Source organism: Pangasianodon hypophthalmus, chromosome 7 (assembly GCF_027358585.1).
Source record: "Pangasianodon hypophthalmus isolate fPanHyp1 chromosome 7, fPanHyp1.pri, whole genome shotgun sequence".
Classification (NCBI taxonomy): Eukaryota; Metazoa; Chordata; class Actinopteri; order Siluriformes; family Pangasiidae; genus Pangasianodon; species Pangasianodon hypophthalmus.
Genome location: NC_069716.1, coordinates 22,948,504 through 22,976,137, shown reverse-complemented (window position 1 = coordinate 22,976,137; position 27,634 = coordinate 22,948,504). Strand labels below are relative to the sequence as shown.

At 38.7% G+C, this 27,634-nt stretch overlaps 4 protein-coding genes across 7 annotated transcripts; all 4 read left to right on the top strand.

Moving 5' to 3' along the window:
* Positions 1–2,472: 2,472 nt before the first annotated feature.
* On the top strand, positions 2,473–10,566 carry gtse1 (G-2 and S-phase expressed 1). Its single transcript, XM_026918486.3, has 12 exons — positions 2,473–4,322; positions 4,597–4,651; positions 4,767–4,824; positions 5,219–5,846; positions 6,153–6,314; positions 6,430–6,574; positions 7,600–7,980; positions 8,061–8,130; positions 8,252–8,491; positions 9,092–9,371; positions 9,977–10,093; positions 10,206–10,566. Exons 2-12 carry the CDS (start codon positions 4,627–4,629, stop codon positions 10,302–10,304), a joined length of 2,205 nt encoding a protein of 734 aa, XP_026774287.3. The 5' UTR covers positions 2,473–4,322; positions 4,597–4,626; the 3' UTR covers positions 10,305–10,566.
* Positions 10,567–11,437: 871 nt separating this feature from the next.
* Positions 11,438–16,072, top strand: actr6 (actin related protein 6). Its single transcript, XM_026917563.3, has 11 exons — positions 11,438–11,682; positions 11,777–11,894; positions 12,229–12,297; positions 12,770–12,893; positions 13,274–13,409; positions 13,500–13,556; positions 14,017–14,115; positions 14,217–14,295; positions 14,480–14,651; positions 15,581–15,719; positions 15,805–16,072. Exons 1-11 carry the CDS (start codon positions 11,615–11,617, stop codon positions 15,932–15,934), a joined length of 1,191 nt encoding a protein of 396 aa, XP_026773364.1. The 5' UTR covers positions 11,438–11,614; the 3' UTR covers positions 15,935–16,072.
* Positions 16,073–16,225: 153 nt separating this feature from the next.
* On the top strand, positions 16,226–21,872 carry sycp3 (synaptonemal complex protein 3). Of its 2 annotated transcripts, none has more exons than XM_026918412.3 (9): positions 16,226–17,797; positions 19,267–19,403; positions 19,610–19,688; positions 19,774–19,808; positions 19,920–20,037; positions 20,680–20,779; positions 21,029–21,127; positions 21,233–21,337; positions 21,424–21,872. In XM_026918412.3, the coding sequence occupies exons 2-9, from the start codon at positions 19,271–19,273 to the stop codon at positions 21,475–21,477; spliced, it is 723 nt and encodes a 240-aa protein (XP_026774213.1). In that variant the 5' UTR covers positions 16,226–17,797; positions 19,267–19,270; the 3' UTR covers positions 21,478–21,872. The 2 variants fall into 2 exon arrangements, with proteins under 2 accessions (XP_026774213.1, XP_026774212.1); XM_026918411.3 differs by having other exon boundaries at positions 16,226–17,812; positions 21,424–21,870.
* Positions 21,873–22,555: 683 nt separating this feature from the next.
* On the top strand, positions 22,556–27,368 carry si:ch211-59o9.10 (uncharacterized protein LOC561841 homolog). 3 transcript variants are annotated; one of them, XM_034306055.2, is made up of 11 exons: positions 22,556–22,712; positions 23,045–23,262; positions 24,338–24,392; positions 24,482–24,932; positions 25,038–25,171; positions 26,018–26,104; positions 26,216–26,318; positions 26,445–26,548; positions 26,684–26,805; positions 26,888–26,987; positions 27,081–27,368. In XM_034306055.2, exons 2-11 carry the CDS (start codon positions 23,087–23,089, stop codon positions 27,123–27,125), a joined length of 1,377 nt encoding a protein of 458 aa, XP_034161946.1. In that variant the 5' UTR covers positions 22,556–22,712; positions 23,045–23,086; the 3' UTR covers positions 27,126–27,368. The 3 variants fall into 3 exon arrangements, with proteins under 3 accessions (XP_034161946.1, XP_034161945.1, XP_053091348.1); XM_034306054.2 differs by having other exon boundaries at positions 24,482–24,938; XM_053235373.1 differs by lacking the exons at positions 22,556–22,712; positions 24,338–24,392 and having other exon boundaries at positions 23,128–23,262; positions 24,482–24,938.
* Positions 27,369–27,634: the final 266 nt, after the last annotated feature.

Here is a 27,634-nt window from a genome sequence, read left to right as displayed (position 1 = left end):
AAACTTCACCATATCAATGACTATATGTTTTTCTTTGTTAAACAGCAGCACTTTTTAAAACCAATTACTAGCCTTAGATTATGTGCTGTGTTCATTTGTGTTACAGCCAGAACTACTGTCAGAGTCATGCTGTTTATAGAAAACTAATGCACACCTTCTGCTTCAAGAATTTAACCACTCTTTGGTATAAAATAGATTACATGGAGTTTTCACAAGACAATGAGTGGCATATTAACCATTTAGAGTGAGTGCTGTGAGAACAGTTTAACTTTTGTATTTTTCCATTCATAACAGTTTTATTGTTATGATCCCCAGGGGGAAATCTGAGGCAATTGCCCCCTCAAACATGGCAGCGCTGTTGACGTGTCTGGCTTAGCCTAACGCGGCACCTACCTTTTCATATCTCAGCGTTTTGGTGCTTCCGACTGCAGTTTGCCGAGCGTTATCTCCTAATGCCTCGTGCAATTATTAGCTAGTAAAATTAATTGACGTTAAATTTTTGGTAGCAGGCAAACTGGTTTGTTTAGCTCCCCGAGAAAACAGATGACCACATGGCTTTATGTGTAATAAAGGTAGTCTTGTTTTTGCAGTATTTTTAGACTGTTTATATTTTAAATATTTTAAATGTTACAATGTCTGTTCTTTCTTTCAAGATGTTGGTACCTACCTTGCTTGGAATGTGTTCATACTCAGTCTGGGGCTAATCAGGTGGAGGGAGAACCAAAGGCCAACATGATGCAGAAGGTATGTCTTTTGAGGAGATTGACATGGTCTTTAATATAGTGGATGGCATTTTTGTTGACTGCAGGTTGATGAGTCTCTCTTGATGACGGATGAAATTACGGACAGTCTTGGTGTTGATTTTTGGTAAAGAAATACTCACTTTGCTCAGAACTGGATCCTCCACCAATATACAATGTTGAATTGTCTCATAGGCTTTTGTGATGTTTTTTTTTTTTTCCCCAGGCCTCGCAGTAGTATTGTGAGGTGACCTCAGCCAGAGAAGTTTGACCAGTGTATACATAAACACATTTATCCGTGTTGGCCTCAAGGGTTATGGACACTTGTGGGAAGCTCTCTGCATACTCTGCCAGATGGTCTTTTATCCAGTATTTTTTTTTTTTTTTTATGTGCCCCTTTCCACTTGGGTTAGAGAGTTCTGCTCTGTGCTGGTCAACCACACTGCAATTACATACATTAATTTTAAAAATTAGTATAGAAACTTGCAGATTAAATGAAATTAGCACCAATAGCCTTGCGTAAATATATCTAGAAATGATTTGCTTTCAGCATCTTATTAAAATGATATTTAGGCTTAAATAAATACAGCACTAAATGGAATATGCTCACTACTTCATGTAGCCCACATCATTTTCCATAGTCCAGTAGAATGGGGCATGTAAATACTGGCCAAATGGCACCACCAGTTTCCCCAGACACTGCTGCACGATGGTGCTGTGAACCCATCAGCACGGAGGAGTCTTTCAGCAAGGGCTAGGGAAGTGGACTCGTCCAGCAGCTGTGTGGTAAAGGAAAGGTCATCTTTCTCTCCCTGTACACATGGGCCTCTTTCGTCACCACCAGTATGGCCTGTTGTCGACCCTCTGAAGCATTTGGGTTCATAATCGGGATTGCTGGTTTCGCCGTCGCTAGTTACACTGAAATAAAAATACCACATTGATGAAAACCATATTGTTCACTGTTTTTTTTTATTTTTTTAATTGAAACGTGTGTGTTTGAATGATTGTATTCTTATCTCTGTGCACATATGTACATGTTTACTTGTGTTATGTATTTGTGTGCATGTATTGTGTGTGTGTGTGTGTGTGTGTGTGTGTGTGAGTGTACCTGAGATTAGAGTCTTGTGCTCATAACTTGCATGTAATGTGATTACAACAAAGTTAAATGTAATCCATTACAATTCTTTTACACTCTAAGCTAATTTTTTTGTAATTGGATTACTGTGACTAATTACTTCGTTGCTAGTTACACCCAACACTGATACCTCCAAACAGATATTTCAAACTAATTGCATGTCATATGCTAACAGAGCTCTTCTTTCGTGGTTTCTGATAGCACTCGAACACAGTACAGTATATCCAACGATAAGAAATGCAGGAAATTGGGATTTAGTCGCTCACTAAATTCATGTATGTATTTTTTAAACCAAGCGAGCAGTGCTAAGAGCTAACTAACATTCCGGTAACAAGCTCACAATACCAAAAAAATTGATCATCGCACAACCTACCTGTCAGTTCGGTTCGCTGCAGAAGTCAAGAAAATTAGAAATTTGTAGATTGACTGAAAATTAGAGCGCACTTAATTGGGGGCATCTCTGGCCTGTGACTGGTAGTCTACAGTCAATCTGCGATGTGATTGGTGGTCTACAGTCGAAGTCTACGGTGACTGTAGACTCTCGACCAATCAGAAGGCGCGATTGTCTACAGTCACCGTAGACCCCTGATATTCACTGTACTAAAGAAAGAAAGAAAAACATTATGGAGTTTAAAATTGTTATATGTAAAACTTACAGCGCTTTTATGTAAAAGTAGAGCCTGTGTAAAGGAATGTTGTATGCTGTATAGAAATAGTTTCTATACGTGACGATACTGCAGCTTTCAGCAGCTAATTATTATTCATCGTGGACAAAGTATCACAGCTTGTCCACGCCTTGCTGGTCAAACAGTTTCAGTAAAAGACTCATTCAGCTCCGTTGTAGCAAGAAACGGCACCGGAGGTGGTTCTTACCAACAGCAATCACCCTGTACAACAGCGCATCTTTGTGCCGGGACATTATTGTGCCCTAGAGCCTATTCCTAGGAAAAGCTCATTGGACAGATGATCCATGTTTTTGCACCGGGTTGCATTCTGCTTACTGCCCTAACGCTACTCATCATATTATTGCACTTTATAACTGAGGTCCCTCTGATGACCACAGCTACTCTGCTGCACCTCCATGGTACTTCTTTGCCTGCTGTTTACACCATACATTACACTAATCATTTATCTTCCCTGGAGTTAATTCTCCATTATTGCACTGACACTTTCAGATTTACTCAGAAGACTTGTGTATACATTATATCCAATATTATTTTATAATTGTGTACTGATTGATTGATTGATTGATTTATGAGATCACGTGACGCTTTAATTGCACACAGATGAAGTCCTTTCAGCTAATTACAAGGCTGATGGCAAACCCCCACACTCCAGGGTTATGGTCTAGTTTCTGAAGATTCATGACATCTAGTCCCAGTTTCCATTTCAGTTCTAGGTTTTAACACTACGTGGAAATGTGGAAATACTTATGCAAGGCACTGTACGTTGTTTTGCACTGGGAGATCAAAGAACAAAATAAAAAAAAAAAAGGTAAACAAGTGCAGGAAGATTAAATTGATCACTGAAATAACTGCTATAGCTGGTATAACACCTGGCACTGTATATTCGAATGTCAGGAATGTGGACTAATGTAAATACATTCATGATAAAATAATGATCACTTTCCGGATAAGCAAGTTTGATCATAAAGGAGACATTTTATTACATGACTGTGAATATGGATAAACTGATATTTTTATGCTTGGATCAATTTCGGTCATTATTATATTTAATATTTTAACGTTTTATTTAAAAAATGACTTTACGCACAAAATAAAAGCAAGCCAGTAAACCAACGCTCTTCATTCAGGTAGAAACTGTAAGCCAGTTAAAGGATGCTTCTAATAGGTTAGGCTATGTTGTGGCAGTTCGATTCATTAAAAAGAATCGGTTCAGATGAACGATTCGTTCTCGAGTTGAACTTTCCTGCCCGGCATCATTGGGCCTGGATCATTTGGTCCACCGGCAGTGCTGGTTGCAACGTCTAGTCTTATTTATTGTAGGCAAGTCGTCTAACAAAAGTATACGAACAAACAAAAATAACCCAAGAAAGCCACTTTTGTATAACTAGTCTAAAACAAGGCAACATGGATAGAAGAAGAGTTACACTACAACTTGTCATATTATAAGCCTTATCACCACAACTTCGTGTTGCATTTAAACCTTAATATTTTGAATTTGTGCTGAATAACACCGCACCGTTAGCTCTAATAACAGCTCCATTCACCACGTCGTCCTGGACTGCTAGTCGGCTCTTTAACTTCCGGGAAGCTTTCTACACCAATGCGGCTTCACCATTTAAATCACGTGATCTTTGAATTCAGCCTGAGGACGAAATTTGAAATGAGTTAAGCATTGTGTAGAAGTGCCTGTGTTTGCAGTAAGTTCGCATAGGGGAAAAACATTCAACTTTGCGCCGTGAATTTGAAACACACAAACAACAGGTAAGATTTCGTTTTAAAATGAGTAAAAGCCTTTGTAATGCTGAGAGGATTTAGGTTACATGTTCACTCTGTAGTGTGTTGGCTAGCGAGCGAGCTAGCTTTCTGTTCATCATGCTAATCATAGCTTCCCTAAAATCCCATTAAAGCAGAATAAACCATTATATAAGCATGTTAGTTGTAGTAAATCATGCTATTTGTGTATTGTTCGAAATTAGTAAGATTGGATATTTGTGAATCATTTAATATAGTTAACGTTGGTGGTGTTTATTTTCAGGACTTTGGACTCCCATCTGTTTTTCTGTTGATGATGGCTTCGATAGCCGAGGATGGTAACTAAATCATATGTAACAAATATGTGCATTCTGGTTAAATGAAATAACACTTCATATCTGCAATTTATGTGGTTTGTTTTTATTTTATTTTACCAATATTTTGTTTTTATAGAGTTTTGCTCATTGGCTGAAGAGAAGTTTGATTTTGAAGTTTCACTGTCACCAGCAAGGTGTGTTGCCATTTGGTCTTTTAGTGGTTTGTTACATATTTGCAATCTAATGTAAATTCTTCTCATTTTAACAGTTTGTAACAGATGGTAAAATAGGTTTGTCAATAATGATGTCCTTAGAGTAACTGAGCAACTTTCTTGAGGGTTTCTGTTGCCAAGTTATGATAAAGCATCAGAAGCACAATGGTGCTGGGATTACAGACAATTTGTGTCACTGTAGAGCACCAGTGGATCGGATTGAAAAATGTTAAATCTGATCCAAACACCAATTCAGGCTTTCAGACCATTCTTGGCACAATGCCATAGAATCCTTAGAAATATCATATATCTGAAAATGCTCACATACATCCAAGGTGTTTGCTGATTTTTTTTGTTTTGTTTTGTTTTGTTTTAGTTCTAAAGGAGATGATGTTGAAGATGAAGTCTTCCTGGGTCCGGTCACACGTAAGGAGAGATGTATTTCCCATGGAATGGAGACCCAAACAAAAGAGAGTGTGAGCAGCGGACCGTCTTTGGGTGAGGAACCCAGCTGGAGCCCACTGCTTGAGGAGAACTTTGAGGAAATTCGCAAAGAAGCTCATCTTTTAGCCAGCCACCTTGAGAAAACTCTTACTGAACCTGTTGCAAATGACCTTACAGCTGATTCCAGTTTGCCTGAAGAGGCAGAAAAGTTTGAGGTGGACTCCTCGGCCAAACTGGGCATGTTCAAGCCGGCTGATACACTTAGCCCCATTAAGAGAGAAACATTTTGTGTTCAGGACAGCCCCATGAAACAGCTTCCACCTGCCATCCAGAAGCGACTGCAGAAGTCTAGCAATATATCTGGAGGCAAACCACGTCTCAGCACCTCCAGCCCTGTGAGAACTACTGACACTCAACCTAAAATGGCCCCAAGAGGGAAAAGCCTCTTGCTCAGTGGCAGAGTACTACCTAACAAACCCACAGCCATGGGGAACTCTCGACTTTCCTCTGGCACTCGGTCAGCACTTCCTAGCAAAAATCGGCTTCCACCACCCAGCCAAGTAGGCCGACTTTCTATCCCCCAATTTTTCAAATATAAGTTTATAGAAAAATGAGTGTGTGTGTGTGTGTGTGTGTGTGTGTGTATATATATGTGTATATATATATATATATATATATATATATATATATATATATATATATATATATATATATATATATATATATATAAAATTACTGATACTAATAGTTCTAATGTTCATGATTTTGCAACTTGGATCACATTTAGAGACAATAATTAGCATAGTATTTATGTTTAATCTGTGCTTTTTTTTCACATTTAATTGAAATTTTTCTCAATTTCTCAGAGTTGTTTTGGCCTGAAGCGGAGTCCTGGTAGTAGAGACACAAGCAGAACAGGCTCTGCTGAAGACTTGCTCTCTGATACAGCTAGTGTATCCTCTGATGTGAGTGATTCCTCCTTCAACACAAGCCTGCCTGTAAAGAGAGGACTTCCAGCCCCCAGCAAGGTGAATCACTTTTGTTATTTAGTTTAAAATGGCTACTGATGTTAAATGTCAAATTGATTATCAGGTTAACAGATGAATAGTATTTGGAAAATTTGTGCTTTTCTTTGTTCTTCAGACTGAATTAAGAGGTGGTGCACCTCTTCGTAAAGTTCCTACACTACCTAACAGGAGAGTGGTGGACCGCAGCCGGAATACTTCTTCCTCCTCCTCTTCTGTGTCTAGTATCAACTCAAGCCTGTCTGTCTCACCAACTGGTAAATGTGAGTCTTAATGGTGCAACTGAAAATGTTTACTATATTAGACCTAAACTATACTACTGATCTAATTTGAACAACACTAACTTGCAATTTATATCACTAGGTTCCTCATTTCAGACATTTGTATACATTTTTCTCGCTCATAAACTTGTTATACCGCCATCCAAAAGAAAGCTACCCAACTTTACACCTTTTTTCGTAAAGGCAACTTAAACACATAAAACTTATTATTTAAGTTAGCCTTTTGGGTAGCTTTGTTAAATTTATTTTCTTTATCATAACTATGGTTTCTCTCATCTGACTGGCAAAAGACTTTAAGAAATTTCACAGATGGTGCGTCTACACATAAAATTAATAATTAGTGGTAGGTAGCTTGTTCAATTTTTATACATCTGGGGAGGTCAGATCTGGCCATCCATTCAGAATGAGTAGGTGAGACTATAAGAAGTCTCTTTCTCTTACCTTCTCCCTCACTATGTTCCTGGTTATATTTTGCATGAACCTGTGCAGGAAATCAGCAAAAATGTTTACACACTAATGTAACTTGATGCCACTTGTGTGCATGAACACTCATATGCACACAACTGGGAGTGACTGAATTGGTTAGCTCTGTTGTTGTTTTTTTTTTTGTTTTTTTTAAACTCTGGCATGGCTCAGTTTGCCTTATAATGTGATGAAATGTGCAGTTTCCCTATTTATTTATTTATTTTTGGTGGCACTGTATATATCCTTTATCCTGACTGAATTCATAATGCTTAAAATGCAGGTATATTGGCTAAACCACAACATGACAGTCTACAGTTTGCCAAATAAAACATATTGTGCCTATTTTAGTCAAAAATGAGCATTAACATTTCTGGTGAAGGGGGTTTAAATACTTTAACTTCCAAAAAGAAGAGCAAATTTCATGATTACTAGGAATTGGGTTGCTTAAAAAGGTATAATGCAACAGTAGATAATAAATAGTTCTAAAAATGGTTAAGAAACAATTTTAAGGGGCCTGCCCAATACGAACACTCTCCATGCAGGCAAACTGAATTCCTCCCTGAACACCAGTGTGAGTAGCATCAGTGGCAGCAGGCTTCCCAGTTCCAACCGCAAGTCAGGAATCATCAACAAACCTCTAGAAACCTCTGCTGGAAGAACAGCATCCTTCTCCACACAAGGAAGGAAAGGATCTGAGCCTGTTCCTAGACTGGTCAAGGCCACCCCTATTAGTAGAACAGAGACTGGACCTTCTGTTCAGCACCAAACACCAGCTAAGAGGACTATGGAGAGGACCACCTCTGTGCCCAGCATATCTACACTTGCTGCTAAGACTAGAAGCACTGTTAAGGTGAATTCCAACTTGAAAGCTTTCGTGGCACCAACTCCAACAAACTCTCTGAAAGGAGTACGAAGATCTGATGGTAAGAAACTTGTGTTATCAGGTTTGAATTTGAGATTTATACAGTTTGAATTAACCCTATGCGTTATGTGATCATATTAGTTACATCATCACCTGATGTTCCTCGAATTATGAAACCGAAAAGACTGATGTCAGCTTGCAGTGTGGACAGGTAATGTAGCATTCTGGTATTCCGCTACATAATTATGAACTTATAAATGGGATTGAGTATGAAGTGCTTATTTGTTGGGGTCACAGTTCCATATGAGTCATTGTTCATAATTTCTATTTAGTGTTCCACAGAAACTCAATCTTCCTGCAACTCATGGCCTCCAGACACCTTCAAGTGCAACTGAGAAGCCATTGCAGTCTAAACTGCGGCGACCATCTGCTCTGCCTACACCTGTGAACCGCCGCGTGTCTGGCATCCCCATGCTGACACCCAAAAGTGTGTCTCGCCTCAACAAAGTGTCCCACACCGCTGAGCCACACTCACAGTCACCAACTTCCAGCTCAAAGATTAGTCATGCTAGGTAATGTGACTTTATGAGCATTTGATCCTTTTGCTGCCAATGAAGAGTTGAGATGACCAAAAAACAATGTAACTTGCAGTTAGGATTTATGATCACGGCCTTGAGTGTTTCTCAATAATATTTGAGGTATACTTATTATTTACATTAATTTTTTTTTTATAATGCTTCACAGTTAATGAGCAATACTGATGTCAGAAGCTTGCATTGTGCACATGAGCACTCTGAAAGATCACAATTTACACAATTTGTGTGTTGTATGCGTTCTGACTGATCTCAGAGTTCCCAGATAAGTTTTCTGTGTGTCTTTTGATACATTATAGCATGGGAATCATCCTTAACAGATTAATCTGGCTCAAATGAATCCAGTCATAAACTGTGGCACATCACCAGATTGTTTGGTTCACCAGGTCGTTTCCATATATTGCTTGGCGGATTGCGATTAGTATGTAGCAGTTTATCACAGGATCTTATTTTTGTCTATATAATTACATTAGATTTAAAATTGTGAATCTAGATTTTAAGAAGTGATGTTCATTTGCATTCTCATTATTGTTTTGTCGTACATGGCTACCCTCACTGTATCTGTAAACTTTCTTTTAGCCCAGGTCAGCTGAAGCAGAGTGAGCAGCAGCAAGTAGTCGAGCAGACAGTGCCCAAGGAGGACTCCTCTGCTTCGGCTGAGCTTCAGCCCCGCTCCCTGGTCTTTACTCTGGAGGATAACTTGGATAGACTCACTGGTTGTGAGCCTGCAGCAGTGAAGTCTTCCATACAATCCCCAGTTGATCTGGAGCCTCATCCGCCTAACCCAGAAGGTCCATCACATTCAAAGCCTGAGGAAATTCTGCACAACCACCAGTTGAAGCAGACAGGAACACAGGAGGTCAGTTTGAGAGTGGGGGGGAAAAAAGGTTGAGTACGGTGTATAACACAGTCATGCATTTTTGTATCTGACCATTGAGGTTGACTCTATGCCTTCACTCAGAGATTTGAGACTGTACCTATGAAATTTTAGGAGCATACACCTGACAGATATTTACTGTTTGACACTTTATGCTGACATGCTGATTTGCAGTTGGATATATCTATAGGGAGCTAGATGATATGGGATTTTTGGGCATTTATATCAATTTACAGTGAATTTAACAATTTTATTTTTTTTTCTTGTCAATCATCCACAGCAAGGCAGACAACAGCAGCAACTTGACCTGAGACTGTAAAAATATTGCTCTATAAATTTATAGCTTGTCATTTCCAGAATAATACATACAAATGAGTTTAGCACACACTGAATGAACCAATGAATGGTTTTACAATATTAAAATATCTAATGGCAGCAAGATATTTTGCTTGTACTGAATAATCTAGTACTAAAATAAAATAGGCTTCTGTCTGCCGTGCTATGATTTTAACATTATGACTTGTGTTTTAGTCCTGCACCATCAGCAGAGCCGATATACACTTGAAGTTGTGTATCTCTTTTCTCAGGTGCTGCTGGTGGATGCACCTGCTCCTGTTTTGAAGCCTGAAGAGAAGGTACTCATTGACCTTTCCAACACTCCTGACCTGATCAAAACCTTTCCCAGTAAGGCTTTTGGTGGACAGGTAAGAGAACAGTTGAATGTCTTCAGCTTCATTTACTGTTATACAATGTGTTTTTGAAGGTTGTGTTTTTGATCACAGCATTGATGAGATGTTTTTCTGTTGCATTCTCCAGCTGATTGATTTGAGCTCACCTCTTATAAAATGGAGTCCAGAAGGAAAGAAGGAAAACCCTGTGAATGAGGCTCCTCCACTCATTAACTTGTCCTTCTGACGAACCTGCATTGCCAAGTGAACAAATCCAAGAAAAATAAAACTGTAACTACAGAAACACTGTCGTATGAAAAGGATGCTCGTAAGACTCTAATAATAATGTGCATTTTATTCATGTGGTTGATTGTATGTGCTGTGATTGTTTTATTATGCTGGAACCTGTCAGTGTTACTGTTCAGAGTAATTTACTTTTGAATGTTTGTCTTTGTTAGTCTTGTCTTTTTTTTTTCCCCCCAAAAGGTACAAATAAAATATCTAAACTATAAATGCAATGAGATTTTTGCACTGTTGACATGTACTTTTCCGCCACACATAAATGCAGGGGTGGTACGGTGGAGCCAGGTTTGATCCTGAGCCCAAGTTACTGTCTGGGTGGAGTTTAAACTGCTGTGTCTGCATGGGTTGACTCTGGATTGTCCAGTGAGGGAGGGAGTGAGTGAGGGAAGCTGGCTGGCTTTGTAATGGATCAGACTATTCCCACCTGGTGCCCAGTGTTCCCAGGATAGGCTCCAGATCCACAGTAACTGAAGCTGAATGAATGTATAAACTATGGACCAGGGGTTCTCAAAGTGGACCCCTGAGAGCCAGTGAAGCATAGCTAGGTACCCTGTGATCTTTTTATTTATTTATTTATTTATAATAATGGTGGAAATCACAGCTGTTATTGTCATGCAATAACTATCAATTTAGTGTATTTATTTATTATATTTAGTTATTAATCCATTTGTCTAGTCATTTGAATTGAATGGGTTGAATCCAAACCTCAATGACTCAAAATCAAGTACGCTTTATAAATAATTGAACCAAATGTGTTCTGTCGGTGTAAAGTTATGGAAGAAAAAGCTATTTGGCTCAAAAAAATAGCCTAAATATTATTGTACACTTAAGTAATCATGATATTAGAATAGGTGGATTATGTTCATAAAATAAATCTGCTGTGAGGGTTCCTGCAATTTATTTTACAGTTAAGGAGTGCATGGCTGCAAAAAAATTTACAGAGCCCCTGCTGTGTATAAGCAGGGGTCAGCACTACCCTTACAGTAAAGGCTTGCTTCCGCCACCTCTTCCTCCGGGTTGTGGCGCAATAGCCACAGTTCATCTCCAGTCCTGCAGGGGGCGCGGTATGCGCGCAATATCGCGTTTCACAGACAAACATATACAAAGAGAAGAAGAGCTGAAACGGACGCACAAGACGCACAGTAACGAAAAAAACGCAAATATGTCATTTTTGTGTAAGAGTTAATAGTAACACTGTGTGCTGTGCCATTCTTTCTGAAAGATTTAATGCGTTTTAGTGTGTGACTTGTAGCAATGAGAACCCTGGTTCTAGACAATGGCGCTTACACGGCTAAGATTGGATACAGCCACGAGAAAGTCAGGTGTGCTACTGTTATCAGCGCATTGGACCTATAGGAGATAAAGTATACACTGTTTCTGCTGGGTGGATAATAAAGATTTTTTTTCCCCCCTCAGTGTTATTCCTAACTGCCAGTTCCGGTCCAAGTCTCTGAGGCTAAAAACCTTCACTGCAAATCAGCTGGATGAAATCAAAGACCCGTCTGGACTCTTTTATATCCTTCCGTTTCAAAAGGTAACGTCTGAATCAAAAATAATAATAAGTACAGTGTCATCCTGGGGAACCCTGTGGTTTAGTGGCTAGCACGCCTGCCTCGCACTGCGGGGGTCGGGGGCTCGAACCCTGTGTGTGTGTGTGTGTGTGTGTGTGTGTGTGTGTGTGTGTGTGTGTGTGTGTTTCCTCCTGATTGGCATTTCCAAATTGTTCATAGTGTGTGACTGTAACCCTGGGATAGGCTCCAGGTGACCCTGTGTAAGATAAGCAGTACAGGAAATGGGTGGATGTACAATGTTAGCCCTGAAAGCAGTGCACTTTTCCAAAATGTTTTGCTTATATTTGTTTATTTTAGGGTTATCTCGTGAACTGGGATGTGCAAAGGAAAGTGTGGGATCAGCTGTTTGGAAAAGAAATGTTCAAGGTACGTAAAGTGTACAATTACACCTAATGAACTGTGCTATAAGCAGATGAGCAAACGTCATTATTACCTGTAAAATATTTATATCCTCAAGGGGTGCATGGTGTAAATTAAATTTGAAGTAAACTGTAGGTTTAATGATGTACCATCACTGATTCTCATACTACTACTAATGATGGCATTTAAGGGGGCTTTGAAGGTCCTCTTCTTCCTTTCTGCCATGCTGGTCTCCATCCCTTTTTCATGCTGACCAGAACTAGTGGTCATAGTTTTTAGTGCCTCAGGAAGTGTCTCTTTCTTTCTCCCTTTCTTTCGTGTCCTCCACTGCCATGTCTTCCTTAAGTAAGGAAAATACTCTCTCGATATCTGTGCTACATCTCTGTAATAAAACTTGGGTCAGAACTTTACTTAGCGCATCACAAGCTGTTCTGCACATATGTATTTTATGCAGTGATTTTACTACGACTTTTTGCAGGTGGACTTTGCTGATACCAACATAGTTATAACTGAGCCATACTTCAACTTCACCTCAATTCAAGAATCCATGAATGAAATTTTGTTTGAGGAGTACCAATTTCAAGCAGCTCTCCGAATCAACTGTGAGTTCAAAATGTGAAATTGTAAATAATTTAAACACTACACTGTTACTCAGGGATTCAATTTAGGAGCATCATCTGCATCATCATTAAAAAAAGAGATATAATTTAGACATAGAATATCAACAGGATGAGAGGAATACTGACTAACCAACTAAAGACTTTGGTAGTATATGTAATGTTGAAAGCTCAGTAAACAGCTTAAATCAATATCTGTCTACATTTCTTGCCTATCAAAATAATTTAAAGAAGCCCTCAGGTGTACACGATTCATTTTGAGATTGGTCATTTCAGTCTCAGGGAATTTCAAAGATTAATAATCAACAAAAAACTGGTAACTTTCCCAAAAAGCCTGACACACTACTTAATGTGCCATGTTTCAGCTGGATCTCTGAGTGCACACAGATACTTCTATGAGTACAGTTCGGAGTTGTGTTGCATCGTGGTGGATAGTGGCTTCTCCTTCACACACATCATCCCTTACTGTAGAGGAAGGAAGATGAAGGATGGCATTTGCAGGTACGGTGATTGTACTTGATTCAGAGTGAGAATTTTTAAGGTAATCTGGTATATGGCTATGTAGTTCACGCTTTGCTTTTGGTTCCACAGAATAAATGTAGGTGGAAAACTTCTCACCAACCACTTAAAAGAGATCATTTCATACAGGTAAGGATGTGATGATAGTCTAAAATTATAAATATAGTAGTGTGTGTCCAAACAAAATTTCTTCCAGAAAGAATAAGCATTTTGTTGATCATTAATAGATTTTTTATTGATGCAGGACCAAGGTGGGTTTAAATTACTACAGTGGTGCAGCTTTACTACAAGACTGTTATCTCAGAATATCAATACAACACTTGTATACAGTGATAATACAAGATATAAATACAAGACTTTACTGATGTGCACAGTAGAGAACATGGGCCACATAGCCGGTGACACTTGAGCAGTAAATACATAGATAAAATAACCATAATTTAAATGTAAACATAAACAGCACAGTTTATGTCTGTTAAGCCATATCTTGGTTGGAGCTAGACTGCAGCTATAGGTGATAATTATTGTTAATATATTCCTGGTGACTCAACATGTGACCTTGGCCTGACATGTTGCATTTCTTTCAAAGGCAGCTACATGTGATGGATGAGACTTATGTGATCAATCAAGTAAAGGAGGATGTGTGCTATGTCTCACAGGAGTTTTACAAAGACATGCAGATTGCTCAGTAAGCTGGAGTGTTTTTTTGTTGTTGTCTAATATGTGAGACTACAGATCTGTGCTCACATTCTTCAAGAATCTTCAAGCATTGCCTTTTATTTTCTATAGGTTGAAAGGAGAGGAAAATCTGGTAATGAGAGACTATGTACTACCTGACTTTAGTTCCATCAAAAAGGGCTTCTGTAAGGTATGAAATTCCATCCAATATATGTGCTTTTTCTTTCTTGACTTCCTGTTACTAGATGTTTTTGTATTCTATGTTCATCAGAAGAGATATTTAACTGGTCCTGTAATGCATTTTACCCTGCTTTCAACCCTTTTTAACATTGGAAGGCAATATAATTAGTTACTCTTGTTCTTTTGTGTTACAGCCTCGAGAGGAGATGAATTTCACAGGGAAGTATAAAACTGGAGAGCAGATACTGCGGCTCACAAATGAGAGATTTGCTGTTCCAGAGATGCTTTTCCAACCGTCAGATATCGGCATCCAGGAAATGGGCATACCAGAAGCAATAGTCAACTCTATTAACAAAATGCCAGAAGGTAGGGTAGGCTTCCAGCACCCACCACCATAGTGTGATATTGGGTTATAAAATTACTAACAGTTTAGCACATGTTAGTCATGTTTCAATATTAATAGTGATATTATGATGATGTTCCAATAAGTACATGTTTACCTGTGCCTGATTTATTATTTTGTAAAAAGGAACCAGTCATTATTTTCAGGAGTCACTGAGGTATCATGCATCATCCCATCCAAACACATGACATTTGTCTACTCTTGATCATCCATTAAGTTCTCAGATAAACGTTTTGTCTACTTACGCAGCCTGCCTATTTTTGAGTATCATGAATAGAAAGGGGCACTGAATGATTCGCAGGGCCCAGAGCCAGAAGGGGAGCCTGAAACACAATGTGTCTAAACATCACAAACATGCTAAAAATTTTTTTTTTCATCACAATCCTTGTTAAAAACAACAACAAAAGAAAACACAAAATGCAGCAGGAGCAATGACTGACAAAACAAACAAAAGAAAAATGTCTTGCTCTGTTTCAATTTTACTTCTTAATGACTGTGAGTGAGTGTTGCACCATCTCTGCACAAGCAGACAAATTTACCAAGAGCTGGTAAACCTTGAGCAGTATTTAGTTGTTTAAAGATATGTTTTATTTTCACAACACTTGAAAAATGCAGATTCCTCACAGTACATACAGCATGTATAGAGATGCATATATAGAGATGCATGTGTTCATTTTAAATTTAATCATGCACTTTGTAGTGTGGGAAAAAAAAAAGTCATGTTCAGTGTAAATAGGCCTTTAGGTTGAGGACAACCACTGCAAACATACAGGCCCAAGGTTTCTAGGCCCACTCCTATCCACAAGAGCAACTTAGTTTGGAGAAATTATGGGATACAGCATAAAAATTATCTGCACATATTACCTAATATTTAATTTTTTCTTCATTTCAGAGATGCAGCCTCACTTCTTCAGGAACATCGTCTTGACAGGTGGCAACACCTTGTTTCCTGGCTTCAGGGATCGTGTGTATAAAGAAGTCCGTGCACTCGCCCCTAGTGAATTTGATGTTTCTGTAATACAGCCACAAAAGTAAGTGTACATTACAGAACAAAGTACTGAGATCAGAGTTGAAATTTTCATTGTCTTTGGCTTGAAGATTGTCTTCTCTTTCCAGTCCAATCTGCTATCCTTGGGAAGGAGGAAAGCTCTTAGCAGAAAACCCAGATTTTGAGGAGATGGTGGTAACACGAGAGGATTATGAAGAAAATGGACATATTGTGTGTGAGGAGAAGTTTGACATTTAATCTGGGAAAAGCTATTATTTATCCACCATGTGTTTATCTCATACCATGTCCTCTCTCATGTTGTTTTCTGAATCTGAATGTTGTAATTATTTTTTATATAATTTTTATACTGTGCTGAAAATAAACTTGACTTCATAATTGGGAGTTTCTCCTTTCAAGGTTTGTGTAACTAGGCTTGTGTAACCAGTAATGTCTTAAGTGAACTTATTGGTTTTCGCTGATATTAAGGGAAACTCTGCCAACTTCAAGTTATGTGCAGAGCAAACTAAGTTGACCACTTAGCTATAATCTGATGGAAATGTAAATCATTAGCAAGGGCTAATGGTAGAGGATGTGGTGGTGGTGATGATGATGAGGATGATGATGATGACAACTACAGTTTCACACTGCTTTAGAGAAAAACACTTTCCATTTCAAAATTGTAAAATATATTTCTGCAGAGAAGGCAATTATCTGCCATGTTCATACAAATGTGTACATTTTTTTCCTGTATCTTTGCCAGAGATTAATCAGAAGATATTTTAATATCATTTGGTGTGTGAACTGACAAACATTAAGAAAAACCTATGGTCTGGCCACCCAAATATAGTTCATTTTAATTCCTTAGGACAGAAAGTGATGTACTGATAACTTGTTTGACATTTTCTGATGCCCAGGTTGAGAACTCCATATATTAAAACTGAAATTTTCGAACTGAGAAAGTTTCCCTAACGTTAGCATTTGGTTACTTTCAAGTTATTTTTAGGATCCATTTTATAATGCTCTGGTAATGTTCTACACTACATGGTATGTGGACACATGACCATCACACGTGGACACACATGTGGACACACGCCCATTCCAAAACAATGAGCATTACTGCAGAGTTGGTCCCCACCCTGCTATTATAATAACCTCCATTCTTCAGGGTCTTTCCACTAGATTTTGGAGCGTGTCTGTAGGGATTTTTGTCCATTCAGCTACAAGAGCTTTAGTGAGGTTGAGTACTGATGTCAGGGGAGAAGGCCTGGGGTGCAGTCAGTGTTCAGTAGCATTGAGATCAGGGCTCTGTGCAGACCAGTCAAGTTCTTCCATAACAGCCTTGGCAAACTATGTCTATATAACTTTGTGGCAATCCTTTGGGGAGGGCTCACATATGGGTGTAATAGTCAGGTGTCTTCATATTTTTGGCCATATAGTGTCATGAATCTTTAGACACAACATTATCCTGTTGTTATATGACAACTGACAAGGACTGTTCAACAAAGTTTACTATTAGGTACAATGTTTGTAACTACAGACTAACCTTTCAGGAACATTCACTTAACATTCACTCAGGAGCTCATACTGTCATGGTCAAAATTCTCACAGGAAGTGGGTGTTATTTTTGTAACCACAAACTAACGTTCCGGGAACGTTCCTATAGCGCTCTAAAGGTTGCTTTTAGGTTTTCACATTGTTTTCATCGAAGAAGTTGGGCTCCCAAACCCGAATCCTCTATTACCCCCTGGCTATGGTGGTCTAGTCCAAATGTACAGTAAAGAAGCTGCTGAGGAGCGCGCGGGATAATTCATGCTTTGGCGGGAACACTGTATTCCTTCACGTTGGGTTGCCAGGTCTGTTATACAAACTCCTGTAAGTAAAGCGAAAACGCACATTCTTAGATTTTGTTAACCAGTGTGTTTAATTATTGTTATAAATAAAAAAAAATACGTAAGCGAATAGATGCACAAACAGGTACACACGTACACTTTTATACAGTAACAAAGAGAGCTCATTTGGGGAATGTGATTCCCTCATTATACAGGATAACAGAGGACCTGGCAACAAGAGAGTTGACCGCTGTAGGCGCGAAAGCTCGCTTTCCACACAGACCAGGCTGAGGTAAAATCAACTGCTGTAAGTGGTGTGTAAATTAGGCAGCTGAAAATAATCGTGATTATTAGCTAAAAAAAAAAAAAAAAAAAAGAATTGTATTTAACTAGCTGTCAGCTCAGTAGTTTATGTAATCCGTGAAAGATAATTTTAACAAACACATGCCATTTGGTTGGCGTTTAGCTTCCTAGCTAATGTAAGAGGGCAATGTTTCAAATACATCGCACTAATAAAACAGTAAAATAATAATATTTGCCTGTCATGTATTAAATATAAACTGGCGTTATATATTTTAAATATATAAAATGTAATTATACTAAAAGCTGTACAAGCTACACAGAGATGTATACTGAAGCCACATCAGGAAAGGGACTTGTTTCACTTTTCCTTAAAACTATTAGATAATTTTATCAATCAAAATGCATTTTGGTTGCTAAGTGGATTTTACATAGGCCAAACAATCATCACAGCCTTTCTGACATCCAGTATTTCCATAATGTCCATGGAAATGGCTATATACTGTAGTAGCTTATACCTATAGTCACCTATGGATGTCTCTGAAGGAGGAGCTGAGTGTTAGGGAAATGTTGATGTAACTATCTGGGGTTATCAAACATTAGCTTAGGGACTGGTCCTACTTTAATATAGTTTCTAGATAGTTAAAATGAAACGTATTAAACCATGTAACTGAAGTAATAGAATATTAAAGGAAACCTCCACCCTGAAACATTAAATATGTCTATAATGAAATATTTGTGATGTGTTGCGTGATCATGGTGGTTTGTTGGTTGGTGCTGTATTTTTGTTATCCCCATGAAAAGTTAGGGTTTGTCTACCGCGCTGACGTCACAGGGGCGCATTGCTAGCGCAGTTACAGTGGCGTTTAAAAGGAGGGGGGAAATCTCAACAATTTAAAACATAAGGGATAAAGATCAGGTTTCGCTGTTAGCACCTAGAAAACAAAAGAGAAAGAACTTCTTTTCTCACTTACCAGATTCCTGCGACGTTCAGTATCATTTTAATGTGAAATCCAGTGTAAAATAGTGCAGACAGCAAATGTTGGGCTCAAACGTCCATAATGCAATGCAGCTATACAACACAGTTGTGCCGAGTTATGGGAGGAACTCGGCTTTGTTAGTTACCGATCTACAAGATGATAAAAACTATGCTGTTGACAGTGGTATTAGCATGAGAGTGAAAGCTTTGGAAGCTGATCTGTTTGAGCAGAGCGTACAGATGAGGAGATGTGTGTGTGAGAGCGAGAGACAGAGAGAGAGATGGACAGATTAAAGTACTAAAGCACTGCTGCATCTCTCTTAAGGCACAGATGAAGCAAACGCTAATACCAAATTTATAAGAAGAAGAAAATTATTTTGTTCTTTTGATTGTGTAATGATTGTGTAATGTCAAGTTCACCTCAGATGAAGATTTAGTTCATTTTAACTAACTGACGGTTAAACACTTGCTGTTTATTTTAGCAAAATGGCATCAGCAGGAAGAAAACAGAACAAGAAGCCCAAACAATCAGAAGACTCCTCACACCTTCAGGCTTTTGACTTTAATATAGAGGATGAAAAGAAAGGTCTTAGTGGCTCTGAGGATGAGGCGAGAGAAGGTGCCATATTGTTTGTCTTTTATTTTGGTTGTACTTCATGACTGCAAAATAGTTACTGGCTGTAAAAATGCTATAACAGATCTGGTAGTATATCCATGGAGAAATGTATGGATCAATAGCCATCTGTCAGATATATTTATACAGTGATGGTAAATTGCAGCAGCACTAACTCTATTCATTTCATCCACTTACGATTTCACTTTTAGAAACTCCAATCATTGACAAGTTGGGCAAGAAAAGATCTGCTAGTACATTTGAGGGAGATGACTTAATTGTAGGCGTAGGGTGAGTTAAATATTCTCTCTTAGTAATGTAGCTAAATCTTTGGGTAGAATGTTTGCTGATACATATATACACTTGTTTTTCACAGGAATGAAGTTCAGACTATGTTAGAAAAGTTTGGAGGTGAGGCCATTTGAAATGAAAATCAGTGATTTTGCATTGTACTGTATTTATGCATTTCAGGAGTGACTTTGTTATTTGCACTGTGTATTGTGTCTTTGAATGTTGATGCAGCTGACATCAGCAAGGCAATGCAGGCTAAGAAGAAACGCCTGGAAGCTTTCACCAAAAGCTCTCTGAAAGGCAGCAACCAGAAAATAGAGCAGCTGTGGAAAACCCAGCATAGCCAGAGGTACGTGTGCACAATACTTCAGGAGTTTTAAACCTAATCTACTGCATATGTAGTGTTTGCACAATCAAGATCAATGTATCCCTGTACTGAGGGGAAAAAAAAGAAAACCTGTTTACTTAAAACCCAGTTATAATGGAAGTTTAAGAGTAGTTGTTTATGAAATAAACACTTATGTGTAACACATAAGTAGAATGCTTTCATGACTTAGCATGCTTTCATGAATTCAAGTGTATTTATGAATTTTATTTCCAAGTCTTTATAATTCATCCTGTCATAGATGAGACTACTTCTTTAGAATTTGCAGTTATGTGTATGATCGTGGGTGGCAGGGTGGCTGCCTCACAGCTCAATGTTGCTTGGATCCTGAACTCGGGTTAGTGTCTGTGTAGAGTTTTACATGTTCTGCTCATCTCCTAAAGGGTGTGGATTGGCTACACTCAATTGCCCCTAGGACAGTGTGGGTGGATTTTGCCTTATGATGGGCTGGTGTCCACTTCAGGGTGTATTCCCACCTCCCAGATTAGGCTCTGGATGTTCCACGACCTTGACCAGCATAAAGACCTTACTAGTAATGAGATGTCAGTTCTTGTCTGTGATAATAACCCATTGTGATAGTATTTAAATATTTATTTGCCTCCACAGGCAGAAGCTGACGCAGGAGTACTCACAGCAGGTGCTGTCAGTGCTGCGGCAGTGGGAGACCGATGTTCAGAAATCTGAGGAGCAAGAGGAGAAATTGAATGTTAGTGCTTGCTGAACATGACATGAAAACCCACAGCATTAACAACAGTAGAACTCAATATGAACCTTTTTTTAATATTCAGTTTAAGTTTCGCTATTCTGTATTTTCTTTGCTAGAAAAATACAGAAAACTTTTTTGTAGTTTTCTGGGTTAGTGCTGTTGGTGACAACAGAACATGGTAAATTAATTTAGAAATAACTGTTGTGAAAAATCTCAGCACGATCTAACTTGTCACTGTTATGTGCACAGAATTTGTTTCAGCAGCAGCAGAAGCTCTTCCAGCAGGCTCGGGTTGTGCAGAGTCAAAAAATAAAAACCATAAAGGAGCTATATGAGCAGTTCATCAAGGTATGATACTTCATATCAGTTCACAGATATTTCAGAATGTGACTATTATGTATATATAGTCCTTATTTTTGTATTGACTGGGCATGTTCCTGTATTTTCCAATAGAACATGGAGGAGATGGAGAAGAGTCATGAGGCTTTCCTCCAGGGAGCACAGATGGAGCTGAAAAAGGAGATGGCTCTGCTGCAGAAAAAGATAATGATGGACACTGTGAGTGTATTTACACACACTCTCTGGGTTTTTCTTAGCTGTAGAAGATTTCACATTGCTAATTTTGTTCTGCAATTATGTTATAGCAACAACAGGAGATGGCCACCGTGAGGAAGTCCCTCCAGTCCATGTTGTTTTAAAGTCTGATGTATTCTTGTTCATTTGGAAGACCTATTTAATGCTCATACTGTCATTATAAATGTCTAGCATATGAAATGGATGCAGTTATCTGGATGTATGTGAATGACAGATTGTGTTCCTATTCTTTTTTGCCAACTATTTATATATAAACCTGTATAGATTGTTCTGAAATAAAGAATATGTTGACGTTGATACGTCAAACATCACCCATTTGATACGTTTTCAAAATATTCAGCAGGAAGATGCCACCCCTAGGTGTCAAAGTGTGTGTGTGTGGTGTCCTGTGATGGACTGGCATCTCATCCAATGTGTATTCCCATCTCACAACCAGCATTCCTAGGATAGGCTCCAGATCCACTGTGACACCCTGACAGGATAAAGTGGTTACTGAAGATGAATAAATGTTTAACCATTGGTTAAATAGTTTGTTTAAATAGTTTAACTACTGCATTTATGTGAACACTCAATAATAGCTACAAAATTTCATAGTGAGCTCCACAACATGTCAGTAAAATACATTAATACACACTTGATTGATGCTCACTGACTGAGTCTTTACAGGGTATTTTTGCTTAGGAATTTTTTTTCTTTTCATTGATATTTATATGACCCAATAACTAACTGATCCAACAAGTTGTGTTTTTTTTTTTCTTTTTTCCAACTTTTTTTTTCCTTTTTAAATTGAATTTCAAAAATGCAAAACAATTCAGCAAGTTCTCAAGACATTTGACATAAACAGTACAAATACAAACTGAAAATAACAGTAAATAAATAACAAAATTAAATGGCATCACAAACATTAAATTCAACTCATTACCAAAGACAGTTTTTCGGGCTTTTTTGTTTTTTGATTCAAAATAAATTTCATAATGACTGCTTGGAAATGAACAAAATTGGGTTTTGAGTCCCTCCACCTACTCTGATGAATATAAAATTTTCCTAATAACAAAAACAGATATAACAATAATATACACTTTTCTTTTTGACATGTCATTCATTTGAGTGAAGTAAAATTGTTGATAGATTTACGGCTAAGCTAAATTTCATTTTTAAACTCAGATATTGTGACATCTCATGCCACAGAGAAAGACGAGCAGGACTTCGCTGGAACACGCCAGAGGAAATGACGTAAGCGGAAGAGCTTTTCAGTGGCGGTTATCACTACTGATTCCTGAAATAATCAGGCGGGTGTTGAATAAGAAGCTTAATGGTCGGGATATGCGCTGTACACATCGTAAGTGCGCTTTATTAATCGACCTAGAACAATAAGAGAGGTGATAATTTGTGGGCTGTGAACGTAGTCTCTCAGTATCAGCCACTGGCTAACCGAGTAGTTAGCTATATGGCCTTTGATCGGAATTTTATCACTATGCTACTTTCAATTCCGTTGTATTGGTGACCGACGCAGCACTGGTTTCCCATTGGATTTCACTGTTTAGTGACTAAACTCAGTTCGTGGGCTTGTTAGCTCGCCAACACTGATCACACCTACTGTCCTAGCTAGCGAGCTATCAGCTAACTGCTTCATTGTTTTGTCTTGCAACGTTAACCTTTTATTTTCCTCAGACATAAACTACAGCCGAGGAGCCATAAACAAAAGCAGCTCGTATGGAGAGCACATGGAAAGACTCGAGGCCTAGCAGCCCTTTGCTCAGCCTGGATGAAGATGAAACCAGTCAGCATTTAAATGAGGCTTGTTTACTGAGTGACTCTGAACTACCTTTTGATGATCGAGGATCCTCTTATGATTTTTCTAACGTGGTCGTTCCAGAAACTCCAGAAAGGTACTCTCGAGGTTGAAGCAGAATCAGATTATTGTTAATTACAAAATCTCCCGTGACAGTTTATAATATTTTACCAGCTGTAATGTGTATGTTTAAGTTTAAAAGGTTAGAAAAGCATAGACCCTTTTCCACCAGGCAGTGCTGTACTGTATGGTGACATATCCGTGATCCCACATTTTAGCTTTTTATTTTCCCCCCATTGCCAAGTGACTGGTACTGTAACTAAGTACTGAATTTGTCCGCCCTTCTTGTCAGGACACCAGTAGCACTGAACAGAGGCATATGGGCAGGGACGGACTTAGTGATTTGGGGGCCCTAGGCAAAATATAGGAACGGGGCCCATTATTTTGCGATAATAATTAAAAATTTATATAATTTGCATTTTTAGGGGGCCCTTGGCTTCTGGGGGCCCAAGGCGGTTGCCTACCTTTGCCTAGTGCTAAGTCTGCCCCGGCATATGGGGGAGACGAGAATTCGTGCATCATTGCTAGTCAAATGCGATTATCACAGAATTGTCTCTCTAATCAAACTGCATTCCACCTTATTAAATAACATGCCCAAATGGTACCTCACTAATAGTACCTCACCATTTGTTACTTCATGTAGTGGAGCACTATTTAGAATGGTATGATGCTGTTTTGGGGATGTGATCTCCCATCTAGGTACCAGTTGTGTCCGATAACATTGCTTTTGAGTACAGTTAAAACCTGGAATGTGCAAGTGGGTTGCCAGCTTTGTTTCTTACTGTATAACAGGCGAATTAAACCTTTAAGCCCCTTCTTTATTGTGATTGTTGTTGGTGTTTACCGTTAATTCCAGCTTGACATAGAAAATTGTGACCACTCTATATCCTCCAGAGAACTGCCCCTACTTTCACAGGTATAATTAAGCATTGGGAAACATACAAAGCTACTTGACCAGGCTAGTAACCATATTTTCCCATACCGCACTGTCCACTGCAAAAGCAATAAATGTCATTATTTTCTGTATAAGTATTACAATCTAAATTACAAAATTACTAAATTACAATTTATTAAGTTCAGATACTAGGCTCTTGTCTGCTTCTGCTTTGCAGCCCTCTCACTTTTCGAAGAAAACGGCATTCCCAAGTAACTGATAATTACAGTGGGGTAAAGACAGCTTTCTTTTAAAACCATATATCTTTTGTAAAGACATTTTGGCAAATGTAAGGAATGTTTCTCGTGGCTTTTATCCCTAGGTTGCACTATGTGGCCCAGATGCCAAAAAGGACATGATTCCTGGATACCTCCACACAACCCCAAGCTCTCATAGGACACTGAAACGAAGGAGACTACAAAATCATATAGGAGGTATTAATAATATACAGGCAGGAAATGGAACAGGATTTGTACCTGCCTCATCTCTTTTACCTGAATTCACTTGGCTGGAGTCTCCACGCCCTTCGCAGTCCACCGTCTCCTTGTCTTCCACTTCTACCATCTCATGTTCTGCTGCAGCTCCTGAATGCTCTATCCTGGGAGCTGCTGCTGATCAGACTTCTCCCAGTGGTCATTCCTTTGAGCAAAAAAAACTTAATAAATGCAATAAGGAACAGAGAGTGAAAAAGGCAGCAACTATAATTAGCCATGGGTCCTCTAGGAGTACATCAACAGCACTTTCACTTGCAGCAGAGGAGAGACACTTACTAGGTACAGGTGTGACTCATGATTTGTTTTAGAATGGGTAGAGCATTTTTTATAAAGTAATGGTCATGAATTCAGGGTTTGAGTCTTTCTCTGTTCTGCCATTCATAGACACAGAAAGAAGAGGTGGATGTGTACAAGAAGAGATTGTCGTTATTGATGAGGATGATGATGATATGGTGGTTGAGGCTACGGTTCGCTCTATTCAAATGGCTGAAGACGAGGCATTTGCCAGAAGCCTCCAGGTAAGTGCTATTATCCTGACTTTTTGAAAAAAATTAAGGACTACTTTATTATTACCTTTCTCTAATGTACTTGATTTGATTATTCTGTACATTGTACACTGCTCATAGTTGCACAGTTGCAGCTGTTACACAGTTAATCTAGTATCTTGTTTTCGTACATTTGCCATTTGTGTAGACACAACCAGATAGAAAAAAGCTGCACAAGAAGCATTATACATCATTGACTTAACAGCTTGAAAGACAGCATTTGCTACTATACAATCCTGACAATATTATTAACCCCTTCAGCTCACATCATGTTTTTTTAGATACACTATATGGCCAAGAGTATATGGACACTTGACCATCACACCCATATGTGGGCCTTCCCTAAAGTGTTGCCACAAAGTTGTAAGCACACAATTGTATAGGATGTCTTTGTATGTTGAAGCATTAAGATTTCCCTTCACTGAAACTATGGGGCCCAAACCTGTTCCATCATGACAATGTCCCTGAGCACAAACCGAGGTCCAACTCTATTAATGCCTATGGCTTTGGCGTCTGCACATATGGGTTTGATTGTCAGGTATCCACATACTTTTAGCCATATGGTGTGAGTGTATTTTTTGTGTGTAATTTTTTTTTAATATAGTCAGATTTTTCCCACTGATTGATTTTTTTTTATTCATTTTTTGTGCATGTAAATGCATTGATCAAATTATTGCCAAAATCTGGACCCCCCCCCCCCCCCACCACACACACACACACACACACACACACACACACCCCCTGCAGTTTTATGATTATTTAGTACATGTAAGCCTATTACCAAAATTTTTCTTATGTGTTTTTTTTTTTTTTCTGTAGGAGCAATTTGATAGAGAGGAACAGCATCATCAGGAGCAAAGTCGATTACAGACCACATCACCCAACAGACACATGCAAAACCTCCCAGTTAGTTGCATTAAACACATCTTCCATAAATACTGTATACTGATGCTTACATAGTTAATATCTTTTTATTATTTAAAAATAATAACTTGGTTTTACTTGTACCTTCTTTAGTTTGATTCGTATGTAGGGTTGAGCTGGATCTCTCCCTGGGCCTCCATGATGCACTCAGCACCTTTCTCAGAGCTGCAGCAGGCTATGGTTGTGGGGCAGCCCAGTGAGTCACTTGTTTATTTCACAAAGATTGTGAAATGATTGTTTAGCATACTGATGATTGTTTAGCTCTACTGAGATTAACTGTAAGAAGTGGCCTTGCTGATGCTGTTTTATTGTGATTGATCAGGCAGGCAAATAAGACAGACTCGGGGAGGTCGCAGCTCTCGCCGCAGAAACAGTCCACATGTGCCTTTAGACCTGCTTGATGACAGCCAGGGAAATAACTATGAGGTACAAGCTGTTAATATGCAAAGCACTATTACGGCATTAACTGGTGCTCCCATGTCTGTCAGCGCCTTTTTTTTTTTTTTTTTTTTTTTTTTTTTTTTTTCTTTTGACGGTTTTATTTTGTGGATTTGTCTTTAGGCCCTTCTGGAATTTGAGGAGATCCAGGGAGCTGTGATGGCCAAGAACACCCTCAGTAAAGGGGAGATTGAGAGACTCCCTACAAAAGCTTATGACCCTTCACACAATGCAGGGAAGACAGAGTAAGTATCCAAAGCACTTTCTCTTTCTTATAGGACCTTGTAGTCAGTTATTGTTGGTAATGTTTCATCTCTCTGTGTACAGTTGCCAAATCTGTTTCTCTGACTACAAGAAAGGAGAGAAGCTTCGAATTCTGCCATGCTTCCATGACTACCATGTGAAGTGCATTGACCGCTGGTTGAAAGTGAGTCATTGTGCCCTTCTCACACAACCTCACCTTTTCCCTCAGATATTACTACTGTGTAATGTACACACATTTCTTTTGTTTGATTCTCAGGAGAACGCCACCTGTCCTATCTGCAGGGCGGACGTGTCATTGTAATGTACATTATCTCAGGACTGCTTCTCTACCTCACAACACAAGACTACAAAATCTGTATTGTATGCATGCAATTTTAATTTACAGGTGCCTCTGAAAAGTCTTTTTTCTAAACAAAAAGACTAATGTAATGGATGGACCAGCATAAATTCTTTGATCGCAATATATTCAATACATCCAGGTGCACTGTTAAAATTTACTACTGTGCATATTATTATTTTTTAATAAAATTCATTTTTCCTCACACTAGCTTGAACAGTGTGCTAAAATTAATTTTGTTACCACATATTTAGTGGTGCCTAATGGTAAATTAGTACATTTCTTTACCTTACTTAGTCTTTATCAACATTGGTAATAGTGTTTCTTTTTACTTCCTTCCTAATAAGACTTCTAGCACTGGAACCTTGTACTATTAATGCCTAAGTGACTGCCCAATTTGTTTTGGCTCCAGCATGTCCCCCTTTCATTTGCTTTTTCAACTACAGAACTTCTGTAGTCAGTAAAGTTGCCAA